Source organism: Panonychus citri, unplaced genomic scaffold (genome assembly GCF_014898815.1).
Source record: "Panonychus citri isolate SS breed McGregor unplaced genomic scaffold, ASM1489881v1 Contig00139, whole genome shotgun sequence".
NCBI classification, from domain to species: domain Eukaryota; kingdom Metazoa; phylum Arthropoda; class Arachnida; order Trombidiformes; family Tetranychidae; genus Panonychus; species Panonychus citri.
The window spans coordinates 1431437-1444127 of NW_026515544.1; the positions used below are offsets into that span (position 1 = coordinate 1431437).

The 12691-nt window shown below is 31.9% G+C and overlaps 4 protein-coding genes and 1 pseudogene across 5 annotated transcripts; 1 reads left to right on the forward strand and 4 right to left on the reverse strand.

The window, feature by feature from the left end:
• Positions 1 to 279: 279 nt before the first annotated feature.
• Positions 280 to 5172, reverse strand: LOC128394256 (signal transducer and activator of transcription 5B-like). 2 transcript variants are annotated; one of them, XM_053354558.1, is made up of 6 exons: positions 4510 to 5172; positions 3615 to 4410; positions 3390 to 3482; positions 2652 to 3301; positions 2104 to 2241; positions 280 to 1116 (listed from the first exon to the last, which is right to left on the reverse strand). In XM_053354558.1, exons 1-6 carry the CDS (start codon positions 4713 to 4715, stop codon positions 963 to 965), a joined length of 2037 nt encoding a protein of 678 aa, XP_053210533.1. In that variant the 5' UTR covers positions 4716 to 5172; the 3' UTR covers positions 280 to 962. The 2 variants fall into 2 exon arrangements, with proteins under 2 accessions (XP_053210533.1, XP_053210534.1); XM_053354559.1 differs by lacking the exon at positions 280 to 1116 and adding an exon at positions 1248 to 1846.
• A 1585-nt stretch (positions 5173 to 6757) lies between these two features.
• Positions 6758 to 8056, forward strand: LOC128394517 (uncharacterized). Its single transcript, XM_053354851.1, has 7 exons — positions 6758 to 6915; positions 7014 to 7073; positions 7140 to 7217; positions 7291 to 7374; positions 7445 to 7582; positions 7653 to 7814; positions 7905 to 8056. Exons 1-7 carry the CDS (start codon positions 6846 to 6848, stop codon positions 7964 to 7966), a joined length of 654 nt encoding a protein of 217 aa, XP_053210826.1. The 5' UTR covers positions 6758 to 6845; the 3' UTR covers positions 7967 to 8056.
• A 128-nt stretch (positions 8057 to 8184) lies between these two features.
• On the reverse strand, positions 8185 to 9297 carry LOC128393993 (signal transducer and activator of transcription 5A-like; annotated as a pseudogene).
• A 22-nt stretch (positions 9298 to 9319) lies between these two features.
• On the reverse strand, positions 9320 to 10423 carry LOC128393994 (signal transducer and activator of transcription 5B-like; the record flags this gene model as incomplete). The annotated part of the gene is made up of 3 exons (XM_053354228.1): positions 9642 to 10423; positions 9417 to 9509; positions 9320 to 9331 (listed from the first exon to the last, which is right to left on the reverse strand). Coding segments are annotated over exons 1-3 (813 nt in total), but the record flags the coding sequence as incomplete, so codon positions are not given.
• Positions 10424 to 11288: 865 nt separating this feature from the next.
• Positions 11289 to 12660, reverse strand: LOC128394392 (uncharacterized). Its single transcript, XM_053354712.1, has 7 exons — positions 12462 to 12660; positions 12296 to 12355; positions 12146 to 12223; positions 11980 to 12063; positions 11770 to 11907; positions 11537 to 11698; positions 11289 to 11469 (listed from the first exon to the last, which is right to left on the reverse strand). Exons 1-7 carry the CDS (start codon positions 12526 to 12528, stop codon positions 11408 to 11410), a joined length of 651 nt encoding a protein of 216 aa, XP_053210687.1. The 5' UTR covers positions 12529 to 12660; the 3' UTR covers positions 11289 to 11407.
• Positions 12661 to 12691: the final 31 nt, after the last annotated feature.

Genomic DNA, 12691 nt, shown 5'->3' on the forward strand with positions numbered 1-12691 from the left:
CAATGCTTAAAATTGATTTACTTACAATTAATTAAATTGGTTAATTGTTACACATCCAAACCAGGTAATTTGATTGCTGGTCAAAATAATTGTATTACAATTTGATTTATGGCTCTGGTAACAATATAATACCAATGATTTCCTGATTGATTTGGACGAAATCATTGTAACAATTAACCGAGTACCGATCAGTTTTGTTTTAAAGTTCACAGTTCATATGAAGAAAGTGATTTTATTTTAATTGTTAACAATCAAAGAAAACAAGAAATCAATACTAAGTTGTAATTGAATGTAAACTTTAATTTTCCATTAACAATCAAACTTTTTAAATTGATCAATTGGATTAACCAAAGCGAAAGGTAAGATTTTTTTCATCTCCAATTAATGGATTACAATTGATTGTTGATTAAGTCCAAAGAAAAACAAACAAGAATTTAGTTAATCTCAAAGATTATGATTCAGATCAAAGAGAGAAATTGACAGAATAAAAATAAAAGTTAATCAGGGAGGAAAAATGAAGATAATTAAGGAGAAAGTGATTGTGATGATTAACAAATTGATCAATAAAATAAGAGATGATTTGACTTCGGTGGGTGAATCATAATTCACAGAGATAATTGCGGAGGGAATTGAAAAATAGATTGTACAGTTTTGAGAGGAAAGAGGAACAGTTAAGTTAATCTAGTTTAGATTGAGAAAAATAGTCAAATGATTAGTTTGATATTTTAAACTATAAAAATTAAGATATCATTTTGGATAAACTAATCATAATTGTGAGGGGAAGAAAAATAGTCGATTAAGATTGTAATGTTGCTCATGCTCTGGGTTGATTAAGAAACTAAATTAATCCCGGTAAAATAGATGAGTGATTGGGTTTTGTGTTTGTGTGTGTGCATATTGATTAAAAGGTGAGAGCCTTGATTGTAAATCATAATTGATTTTCCATCGATAATAATTTAATGTTAACCATCAAGACGATTAAATCCATTGGCGTTAGCGAGGAGATCATTTAATCCAACTCCGGATAAATCGGCTGGAATATCATCCATATCGTAATCAACGTCGTTCATTATATTGTAAAGATCAACATCTTGGAAAGATGACATGGACTCGACACTGTGGAAAGAGATGAGGGAGAGAAAGAGGGAGACAGAAATCGAGAAAGAGAGAGAGAGAGAGAGAATAAAGAAGGAGAAGATGGGAGAGAAATGATTCGGGAGAGAGAGGAAATGAGAAGATGATTGAGAGAGAGAGAAAGTTGTTTGTTTTTATTGATATAAAAGTATCATTTTTAAATAATTGGGTGAACATGATACAATCATGTTGATGAGCAATTAAAAGCAGTAATTTAAAAGATATCGATGAATATTAAGGAATTAGGATAGTAAATTGTATATTTGAGGCGTTACAGTAAAAAGGCACTTCTGTTTCAAAGATATTGATGATCTATCATATGGTAATATTACTAATTGCTAAAATTTTAGTTAAATTAACTGTGTGATTACGAGAATGATGAATTCAAATACGATTTTACAATCTTAATGATAATGAGACGAGAAAAATAAATTCGTACGACGGGAAAATTGTATCATATGTAGATGATAAAACTGATAGGGTATCAGCAAAATGTATTATTAATCATGGGATAGCTTGATAGTATATTGATATGTGATCTAATAATGATTAAATTGTTGACAAATGATGAAGGTTTTCTGTTGTTGATTACGTTGTATTTTTGGGTTCTCGTTTGATTTTAAAATGATAATTGTGGCACTAGAAGTAGTTATTAAAATCACAGACCATGTGTGATTGTGGGTGAGGTTGCATGTAATTTGCAGGCGGGAGACTGTGGTTGGTGTGGAGGAGGTGGAAAAAGTGAATGAGAGAGAAAGAAAAGTTCATAAAAATAAGGAGAGGAAAAAAGAGAAAAGAAAGAGGAAAAAGGATGGAATTTGAATAACTAGAGTAAATATATGAAATAATAACAAAAGCAACAAAAACATTCAAGCATAAAAGAGAGAGAGAGAGAGAGAGAGTAAAATTTGAAAGATGAGGATGCTACAAGATGAAAACTGAATAAGTTTCCTTGTGGATTGAACTTACTTCAACCGAACATCACTTGATAAACTTCCAACTGAACTTGGTGGATCTCCGTAAATCTCATTCATCGAAGGTGATTGAGTATTGATAACGGAATGAGGTGTATTTGGATATGAATCGATTCCACCTCCAGGGGCCCATCTGAGAGAAAATAATCAAAGAAAAAAGAATACAATTAGAGCAATTAATTAGTATTCCTGAGAGTTGAACTCAAAAACAATGGAAAGATTGAGCTCTTGAGAAAAAAAACAATGGAAAATAATCAATTTCAATCAATAAATGTGAAAAAATCATAATCAATTCTGTTGAACAGTTTTTCTTTCGTTGAATATTACCATGGAGTCTCAATATAATTTTATGAGAAGTATTAACAGAATAGTTAAGGTAATTAAGGGGATTGATTTTCGCAGTTTCATATCTTATCGAGTGATTGTTGTTTCTTTATATCTATTCATAGACTACACAAGATTATTGAGTCTATTAATCGTATTATATTGTTGATTTTTTTCCTTTGTTTTTTATTTAGTCTAATAATCTGGTTCGCTTCTTACTCTGGTATGTGGGTCACAAGAACTGGTGGAATATAGCCTTCGGCGTCTGGTTCGACATCTTTCATGGGCTCATAGAATCGGCCGAAGACTTGATCTTTGGGAATCTCTGGGTACAAATATTTCAAGTGTTTTAAATCATGAATTCGATCGGCAAGTGATCGAATCTGTATATCCTTTTGACTGAATGGTTTTATCATGTAAACACATTTCTGATCTCCAGTTTTTGTTTCTGCTTTATAAGCGATTGTAATACACCCAAGTTCAGTTTCACTATAACGAAGTAGAAAAGTTCCATCCGGTTTATCCATCAGAACATCCTCTGTTTGTTTACGACTGATGAATCCATAGATGAGTCGATTATCGGGTCTCCAGAGATCTTTCAAATGTTCTCTGGTTAATTTAAGAATTGAATAAAACCATTCCCAAAAAGTGAAATTACGATCGGGAAGAGTTTCCTTTGCAAATTGTCCCCAACTCAGATAAATTGAGTTGTATTCCTGTAGATTGAAATCTCTGAAAGCTTTGGCAGCAAGGAAACTTAAATCCTCTGGATTAAGGTTACAACCAACAGAGGCGTTGAATTTTGTACTCAATACTTGGCCAACAGCGGCCCATTGAACCTTGTCGGGTACAACGAAAGGGATTCGAGACTAAGAGATGAGACAGAAAATAGAGTTAGAAGTGGAAAGAATAAAAAAGAGGAATAACAATTGAAAAATCAACTCATCAGTAACTTACGGCTGATGCAAACGCGTTGTCCCATGTGACTGTAGCCCAAGCATGATTTTCTTGATTACCATGAACGATAACAACTAATGGTAAGGATAAAGTCTAAAAAACATAATTACATGGAAAAGTGATAACAGAAAGGGAACAATAAAAGAAAATGTTACAGATTAATGAAGAAACACACAAGGTAAAGTAAATAAAGCAAGAATATGAAAAAATGGAACATTGGTTTACCTTGACGTAGAAAACGAGTTCACCAGCAGCGATTTTGAAAACGGCTTGGAAAAGAATTGCAAATTTTTCATCCATCACTGATTCAGTTCCCTTTTTCTCGGTTCGAGTGATTTTCTTCAGAGTCATAGTACGAAAATTGGCAATGAATTGTTTGGTGGTTGGATGACATTCTATGGGTGATTCTCTATTGAGAATGGCACCTGAAGATGCATCGGTCAGAGTTATATTACCATCGTGAGATGATTGCATTAAGTTACGAGCCTGAGATTCATTTAAAATTGAGGCACGAACGATCGGTTGATGCTGAGAAGAAATCAATAAACCACCGACAAGTGATCTTACTGTTGACGGGAAACGAGTTTGTGTCTTGAGTACTTGAGGTGGTTGTTTCTCGACAATAAATGTCCGTTTAACCAATTGTCCAATCATATTGTCCACTTCATGTCTCATCTCCAAATATTCAGCATCTCTTGAGGTTCCATATTTGGACATTAAATCTAATTGAGTTCTAAGCTTCAACCAAATCCCTCCTAACGTTTCGCAAAATGTTTGAATCAAGTCTAAATTATTATCGAAATGAGCACCATTACCAGCTGATTGTTGAGTAAGACGAAATGATTCAACCCAATCATCTAAAACACTTGTTTGGATAATCTTTGTCTGAGAAATTAACGAAGTACATTTTCTATTCCAATCTTCACTCTCCTCAGTGAATCTCATGTTGAGTGCATTCAAATCACTGAATAAATTTTCCCTTTGTCTCTGTAGTTTCATCAGCGTATTTTCATCGTTCATCCTAATTGAAAGGGAAAAAAAGTAAATAAACGAATAACAAACAAAACAAATGAATGATTTCAAGAGATTTCAAAAGAATTGAATAGAAAAATAAACTAACCTTGAACAAGTGTTTGTTGTTAATCTGTTCCTGTGGCTGAGTAAACCTCGATTTATCTCACCTAATCGAAGTTTCAGAAAATTGATATTCTCGAAATGAGCACTGATTTCTCCTCGTTGGAGTTGCAGAGCATCGGTATCATTCATCAATTTGAGAAGATGATTATGAATATCAGGAATCACGTCCATTTTGGTCACTGAAATCATCTACTTAGATGATTGTTAAAAAGGGTTTTCGATTATTTCCAAGAGAGAGAAAAAGAAAAGGAAAAATAGGTAACAACAGTAGAAATAACAGTAAAACAAGTGGTTTTGGTGTTGAGAGAAGCGATTGATTCATCCAAAGAGCGAGCAGATAAAATAATAGATACAATTGAGAAAAGAAAAAAAAAAGATAACTGTAAACAATATCGATGATTGTAAGAGTTAATCAAAGAAAAACAGGTTCTTCTCTGTGTGGAAAGAAAAAAAAAGGAACGAAAAAGAAAAAAGAGAATAACGAAGATGATGTTGTTGTTGTTGATGGTGAAGAGAAGGCGAAGAAGATGAAGAAAAAAGAGAGGGAGAAAAAAAGAAAGAGAAGATGATAAATGATGATTGGAAGAAGAGGTGAAGATAAAGAGATACAGAGATTGACCAGCGAAAGAAGAAGATACAACCGATTCAACGCCCCGATTCTTAGAAATGGGATTCGAGAGAAAAGATATTCGAGTATCGAGTCTCGTATCTTTTCCTTCGTCCGGTTAATCGAAAGGCGCGAAAATCAAAGGGAAAAGAAAAATTTTTCTTCTTTCTCATGTTAATTTCTTATTATAACCACTTGTTAGATGATAGATTTGCGATTTCTGTGCAAGTTTTTTGTTTTCTTTTATGATTTCGACTATTGAGAGATTCAATTGATTGGAATTGAGAAAAAGAAAATCAATTAAATGCCTCGGAAGAGATAAAAAGTTACGAAAAAGTTTTTTTACCGATCCATCGAGATGTCATCGAGTTTACAATCAACTGTGATTTATGGTTTTCTTTTTACACTCCAATAGTAAATTAGCTTTGGTTCTTTGATGGTAGAACTTTTTTTTAGAAGAAAAAACAACTTTAAATCTTAACCGAAACTAATCATTTCTTTTCACTTTGTTTAACTTACTCTCTTTTCGGTAAAAGGTTTTAAATTGTCCATTGTTAATTTTAATAGTTTCCAAGTGATTAGCTAAATCATCTTGTTTTTACCGTTGTAAAGGTTGTATTTTTTTTCTGCGATTGTGATTAAAGAAAATTAGATTTACTTGGTGGAGAAAAAAAGATAAACTGTTAGAACAAAAATTTCGATAACAACAGAAATTACTATTTTTCGAATTTGTTTTTTATTCATTTTTGACCATTGATTTAAGTTCTTAATTGTCGATTTTGTTACTCTTATTAATGATTTACAGTTTGAATGGTTAACAATTAGTCAACAACAACAGTTACCATGTGGTAACATTTAAAAAAATTGGAATCGGGTAAAAGTTTAGTTACTTTAATTGCTAACAACAAATTAGTTATTATTATCAACAGTTAACTGGAATTGTAGTTTTCTTAAATTAGTTACGGTCAAAAGGAAAACTTTAAAAGTTAATCAATAATTTAGTTACCATTAATTTTAACTGATTTTTAATCATGTTTTCCTCATGGTAAACTGTTAGAAATTAAATCAGTAACAAATAAATCGTCTAAAGATGATTAACCTCATCAATTCATTTTCAAACTCTAACCACAGGTCAATTTAAGCTCAGTTATATTCCCAATCAACAATTAAGATAAAATTGTGTTCGATCAACGTTAATCCACTTGATAACTTTAGTAACGATTGCAATAGTAAAACTTTGATTAAAACTATGGAAATTGAATCTACTTATTAAATGTAATTATCTGCAATAAAAAAATTGATATTAATATCTTCAGCTAATCATCAATTGTTCAATTTAATCATCCTATTGTTTCAATCTTAAATTTAATGACGACAATAACCATTGAAACGGGTACAATTTTGGTTCATGCTTATGCTAATTAACTTCAGTAGATAATTACCCATTGTGATCATACAATCAATCTGATTCACAGGAATCAACGATTGTTTGATTATTAATATCTGTTGATTACTATTAGTTTTCCTCGAGCAATAACAGTCAATCATTAATGATTATCATTCCTGAAACTAGTACAGATTTAGTATATATCTAGGATGATAATTGATAATAAACTAATCCAGTTATAAAAAGGATCATTCTATAGACCATTTAAATCATAATTAACGTACAATTGTGTATCATCAATATTATAAAATATTATAAAATCAAAATGAATTTCTCATTTGTCTTAATTGTTGTTTTCTGTGTTTCCACCATTGGAGCCGCTCCATTTGGTAACCGTAAGTAATCATTAATGACTAAACCATCTCTGTGATTAACTAATTGTGTTATTATTGAACTTTTCTTTCAATGACTTTCACCTTATGCATTTAATCAGCTGATGATATAAAACAGTTCATTAAAGAGTTTGTCAACCATTTTGAAACTGCGACTCAAGGTAAGTTTATATCGATGTTCAAAGTTATGTTAAGTGTTTATTGACAATTTAAATTTCACAATTTAGGCTGGAAAATTGATAGTCCACTGGAATACAATGTAGTCCAACTATTCGAGCAACATTTCCACGAGGGCGATATTCCTGGTAACTAATCAATAATAAAGATTAATTAATCTTTGGTGAACTAAAAATGCAAATATTATTCTGATATCTTTAGAATTTAATCCTGAGCTAAGTGACAGAGAAAATGTTGTTGAATTAATCATCATGTTCGGTAGATATCAAGATCTCCCATATCCAGGTAAATACTGATTCATTCAAAAATTTTCTTCTCGTTTCTACCTGTTCTTATTTTATCAATTCTTCTTTAGGAATAACTCAAAACTCAACTCTATTCGAACTTATTGAAGTTATACCCAAATACATTCCTATTATCTGGTTGCCCGACGAACAAGCAGCTCTAGTTTCTCAAATTATTATTGACGCAATCATGAAACTAAACATTCGAGGTAATTATCCAGATTAGCATCGATTAAACACAAAGATACAAACGAAAATTTATTCCATTTCTTGTAATAGGTTTGGATATTTCTAAATCTCTTCGAGTTAACGTCGAAACAATTGTCGCTAATTCTATCGATGAAGAATCAGAGAAGGCAAACTTAGGAGTTTTGGAAAGTTCACCCGAAGAAGTGGTTGTCAATGCTGCTATAAATGCTCTCAAGTTAATTCAGTTCGAAGGTAAGAAAAAATATTAAGAAATAATATCTATGATATTAAAATCGCTATTGAGTGTAAAAAATAATTCTACTGTTTCGTTTTACTTTCTAGGATATTCATCGGAATCAACTCTACACGATAACGTCAATACTTTTCTTGATAAATTTTATTAAACTGGACGGATTAATCGATACTTAAATAATGAATAATATAATATAATAATAATAATAATAATATAATAAACATTAATTTAATTTGCATAATCAAGTTGTCATTTTTTGAAATTATTGTAACCTTTGAAAGTGACAATGAATCTGAATTGGAGTATCTGATGGTGACTTAGTGAGACTCCTAAAGCTTATTGGGACTTTTACACTTTCCATCATGATGAGGTTTAGATAAAAGTGTTGGTGGAAGAGGATGATGATGATTCTCCGAGTGATCAGTTGAGCGTCTTGTGATTAACGGTGTTGTTGATGAGCAGGTATAAGTTGACCATTGAGCACGAAGATCATTTCAGCGGAATATCGCCTCCGTCCTGGGATGGTTTACATGCTGAAAAAATTGACCCGAAAGTTAAGTGGTTTGAAGAACTTAAGAAAAAGCCTCTCAGTGGCTGTGTTCATTTATAGATTTAGTTGAATGAAAAATGTAATTATTAATAACTTCAGCTGATCATCAAGTGTTCTATTTACTTATCATATTGTTGTAATCTAAAAACCTGCAATAATCAGAGAAATGAGCAAAGTTTTGTTTCAGTTAATTAACTTCGATTGATAATTTTTCCTGGTCTATTGTTGTAACCGTCCTTATTTCCAGTGATCAAAGGTTGTTTGATTGTATCGTAATATAATATTATATTGTTGATCTTTTGCCTTTGTTTCTTATTTAAACTAATATTCTGGTTCACTTCTTAATCGAGTATGTGGGTCACAAGAACTGGTGGAATATAGCCTTCGACGTCTTTCATGGGCTCATAGAACAGACCGAAGACTTGATCTTTGGGAATCTCTGGGTACAAATATTTTAAGTGTTTTAGATCATGAATTCGATCGGCAAGTGATCGAATCTGTATATCCTTTTGACTGAATGGTTTTATCATGTAAACACATTTCTGATCTCCAGTTTTTGTTTCTGCTTTATAAGCGATTGTAATACATCAAGTTCAGTTTCACTATAACGAAGCAAAGTTCCATCCGGTTTATCCATCAGAACATCCTCTGTTTGTTTACGACTGATGAATCCATAGATGAGTCGATTATCGGGTCTCAGAGATCTTTCAAATGTTCCTAGTTAATTTAAATTGAATAAAACCATTCCCAAAAGTGAAATTACGATCAGGAAGAGTTTCCTGCAATTGTCAACTCAGATAAATTGAGTTGTATTCCTGTAGATTGAAATCTCTGAAAGCTTTGGCAGCAAGGAAACTTAAATCCTCTGGATTAAGGTTACAACCAACAGAGGCGTTGAATTTTGTACTCAATACTTGCCAACAGCGGCCCATTGAACCTTGTCAGGTACAACGAAAGGATTCGAGACTAAGAGATGAGACAGAAAATAGAGTTAGAAGTGGAAAGAATAAAAAGAGAATAACAATTGAAAATCAACTCATCAGTAACTTACGGCTGATGCAAACGCGTTGTCCCATGTGACTGTAGCCCAAGCATGATTTTCTTGATTACCATGAACGATAACAACTAATGGTAAGGATAAAGTCTAAAAAACATAATTACATGGAAAAGTGATAACAGAAAGGGAACAATAAAAGAAAATGTTACAGATTAATGAAGAAACACACAAGGTAAAGTAAATAAAGCAAGAATATGAAAAAATGGAACATTGGTTTACCTTGACGTAGAAAACGAGTTCACCAGCAGCGATTTTGAAAACGGCTTGGAAAAGAATTGCAAATTTTTCATCTACTACTGATTCAGCTCCTTTTTTCTTAGTTCGAGTAATTTTCTTCAGAGTCATAGTACGAAAATTGGCAATAAATTGTTTGGTTCTATGAGTTTCTATGGGTGATTCTCGATTGACAATAGCCCCTGACGAAGCATCGATATTACCATCGTGAGATGATTGCATTAAGCTACGAGCCTGAGATTCATTTAAAATTGAGGCACGAACGATCGGTTGATTGGCAGAGAGAACCAACAGTCCTCCAACAAGTGACCTTACTGTCGATGTGAAAGCAGTTTGAGTCTTGAGTACTTGAGGTGGTTGTTTCTCAACAATAAATGTCCGTTTAACCAACTGTCCAATCATATTGTCCACTTCATGTCTCATCTCCAAATATTCAGCATCTCTTGAGGTTCCATATTTGGACATTAAATCTAATTGAGTTCTAAGCTTCAACCAAATCCCTCCTAACGTTTCGCAAAATGTTTGAATCAAGTCTAAATTATTATCGAAATGAGCACCATTACCAGCTGATTGTTGAGTAAGACGAAATGATTCAACCCAATCATCTAAAACACTTGTTTGGATAATCTTTGTCTGAGAAATTAACGAAGTACATTTTCTATTCCAATCTTCACTCTCCTCAGTGAATCTCATGTTGAGTGCATTCAAATCACTGAATAAATTTTCCCTTTGTCTCTGTAGTTTAATCAGCGTATTTCATCGTTGACAACTGACAATGTTGTCAATTTTCTTGTTTGTGGTGTTAGAGCCTCTTCCGAAGAGGATGAAAATGATTCTCCAGATTATTTACTAATAAATATTGCGAAGTTACAATCGAAATAATTAAGCATTGTATATGGTTTTTGAATAAGAAATTATGATAAAAAAATTCCTAAACTTCTTTTGATGTAAGTTCAGTATAACTTTTCTACGAAATTATCCTAAATAAAATTACATGTATGATATAAATAATAGTTTTCGATCTACAATTCGTAATGATTTCAAAAGGTTCAAAAATGCCACTTCATAAATGTGATATTAGAAATAAAGAAAATGTTTATTTAAATTAATTAATAAATTATCAGATTTCGTTAGAGCTTATACCATTACAAAGCTTAAGAATTGATCTTTCGTTTGTAAAATCTTATAATTAATTCTTATTTATTAATTTCCAAGAAATTACTTAGTGAATTGGAGGTAACTAAAAAACGACATTACTTATGTGGATACCTAATATTTATGAAATTGGTTCAATTTCCTTAGGAAATTGAGTATCTGATTAAAATCGGGGCATCATTTACTTTTAATTGCGCTATCATTTTATTTAATCATATTTGTTTCTTGTAATTGTGCTCAAAATCGAGTCAAATTGAAAAATGTTGTGTACAAAGTATAACAGGTCACTTGATATGCAATCATTACCGTCACCACCATCCTCATGCAGATAACATGGGATCAACTGAATTAGCTCATTATCCAAGTGAGTGAGATACAAATTATCTGAAAGTAACATAAAAGCTTCGAATCGAGGAGGTTCATGTAATATTTATGGTGGAAAGTGTTAACATCGCAATAAACTTCCAAGTGTCACTAAGTCACCGTTAATGTCACAAGTATTTCACATTCACAAAAGTTAAAATAGTTTGAAAAAACGACAACTTGATTATGCAAATTAAATTAAAGTTTTATTCGTTGTTTATAATCATTCCAGTTTAGAAAATATTATCAAGAAAAGTATTGACATCATCATGTAGAGTTAATTCCGATGAATAACCTAGAAAGAACAAAGAAACAGTTAAATTATTTTCTTTACTCACTAGAGATTATTAATGAGACCTTACCTTCGAATTGTATCAACTTAAGGGCATTTTTAGCAGTATTGACAATCACTTCTTCGGGTGAAGTTTCTGAAATTCCCATGTTCGTCTTCTCTGATTCTTTATCGACAGAATTAGCAACGACTGTTTCAACGTTAACTCGAAGAGATTTAAAAACATCCAAATCTGTTATCAGAAATGGAATAATTTCTCTTTAGTATCTTTATAAAATTCATCATGAAGGATTCGATAACTACCTCGAATGTTGAGTTTAATGATTACATCGATAGCTGCTTCAGCAACTGCCGCTGCTTGATCGTCGGTTAACTCGATAATAGGAAAGTATTTGGGTATATCTTCAATAACTTCGAAGAGAGTTGAGTTTTGAGTTATTCCTAAAGGTGAATTGGTTAAACAAGAAAAGGTAAAAACTAGAGAAAAATGTATGTGGATGAATCAGTATTTACCTGGATATGGCAAGTCGGCATCTCTACCCAACCTGATCATTAAATCAACAACATTTTCCCGATTACTTAGCTCAGGATTCCAGTCTAAAGACCACAAAATAATATTTGAAACGTTTCGCTTCAAGTAAATCAATGAGGTGATCTCAATTAATCATCTGCTAATTACCAGGGGTATAACCATCGTGGAATCGTTGCTCAATTTGTTGGACTACATTGTATTCGAGTGAACTATCAACTTTCCAGCCTAAATTGTGAAATTTAAATTGACAATAAACACTTAATGAAAATTCTAACATTGATATTAATATAATCGTACCTTGAATCTCTGTTTCAACCATTGAAACGAGCCCTTTGATGAAATTTTTTATTTCATCAGCTGATTAAAGTTTCGAGGAAAAGTCATAGAATCCATTGAAAGAAAATGTTAATAAAAATACAATTAGTTAATCGTCGAGATAAGTTTATTATTGATTATAACTTACGTCCAAATGGAGAAGCTCCAATGGTGGAAACACAGAAAACGACAATTAAGACAAATGAGAAATTCATTTTGATTAGTAATCGAAAAATTCAGATTAACTCTTAACAATTAAACATTAATTATGACTTAAATGGCCATCAGAATGTTCCTTTATATATTTTGATTATTTTATCATCAATTATCACCCCAACATATGAACCAAAGTCATACAATTTCAATGGTGATAATTAT

What these genes read in the sequence shown, in the direction of transcription:
- LOC128394256 (XM_053354558.1), bottom strand. Translation starts at nt 4,715, where the DNA reads ATGATTTCAGTGACCAAAATGGACGTGATTCCTGATATTCATAATCAT. An exon ending in ACAACGCGTTTGCATCAGCC is followed by an intron (nt 3,302 to 3,389) that starts GTAAGTTACTGA and finishes CTCATCTCTTAG; the next exon opens with TCTCGAATCCCTTTCGTTGT. An exon ending in TCAAGTGATGTTCGGTTGAA is followed by an intron (nt 1,117 to 2,103) that starts GTAAGTTCAATC and finishes CTCTTTCCACAG; the next exon opens with TGTCGAGTCCATGTCATCTT.
- LOC128394517 (XM_053354851.1), top strand. Translation starts at nt 6,846, where the DNA reads ATGAATTTCTCATTTGTCTTAATTGTTGTTTTCTGTGTTTCCACCATT. An exon ending in AGCCGCTCCATTTGGTAACC is followed by an intron (nt 6,916 to 7,013) that starts GTAAGTAATCAT and finishes GCATTTAATCAG; the next exon opens with CTGATGATATAAAACAGTTC. An exon ending in TCAAGATCTCCCATATCCAG is followed by an intron (nt 7,375 to 7,444) that starts GTAAATACTGAT and finishes ATTCTTCTTTAG; the next exon opens with GAATAACTCAAAACTCAACT.
- LOC128394392 (XM_053354712.1), bottom strand. Translation starts at nt 12,528, where the DNA reads ATGAATTTCTCATTTGTCTTAATTGTCGTTTTCTGTGTTTCCACCATT. An exon ending in TGGAGCTTCTCCATTTGGAC is followed by an intron (nt 12,356 to 12,461) that starts GTAAGTTATAAT and finishes AACTTTAATCAG; the next exon opens with CTGATGAAATAAAAAATTTC. An exon ending in GGTTGAAACAGAGATTCAAG is followed by an intron (nt 12,224 to 12,295) that starts GTACGATTATAT and finishes TTCACAATTTAG; the next exon opens with GCTGGAAAGTTGATAGTTCA.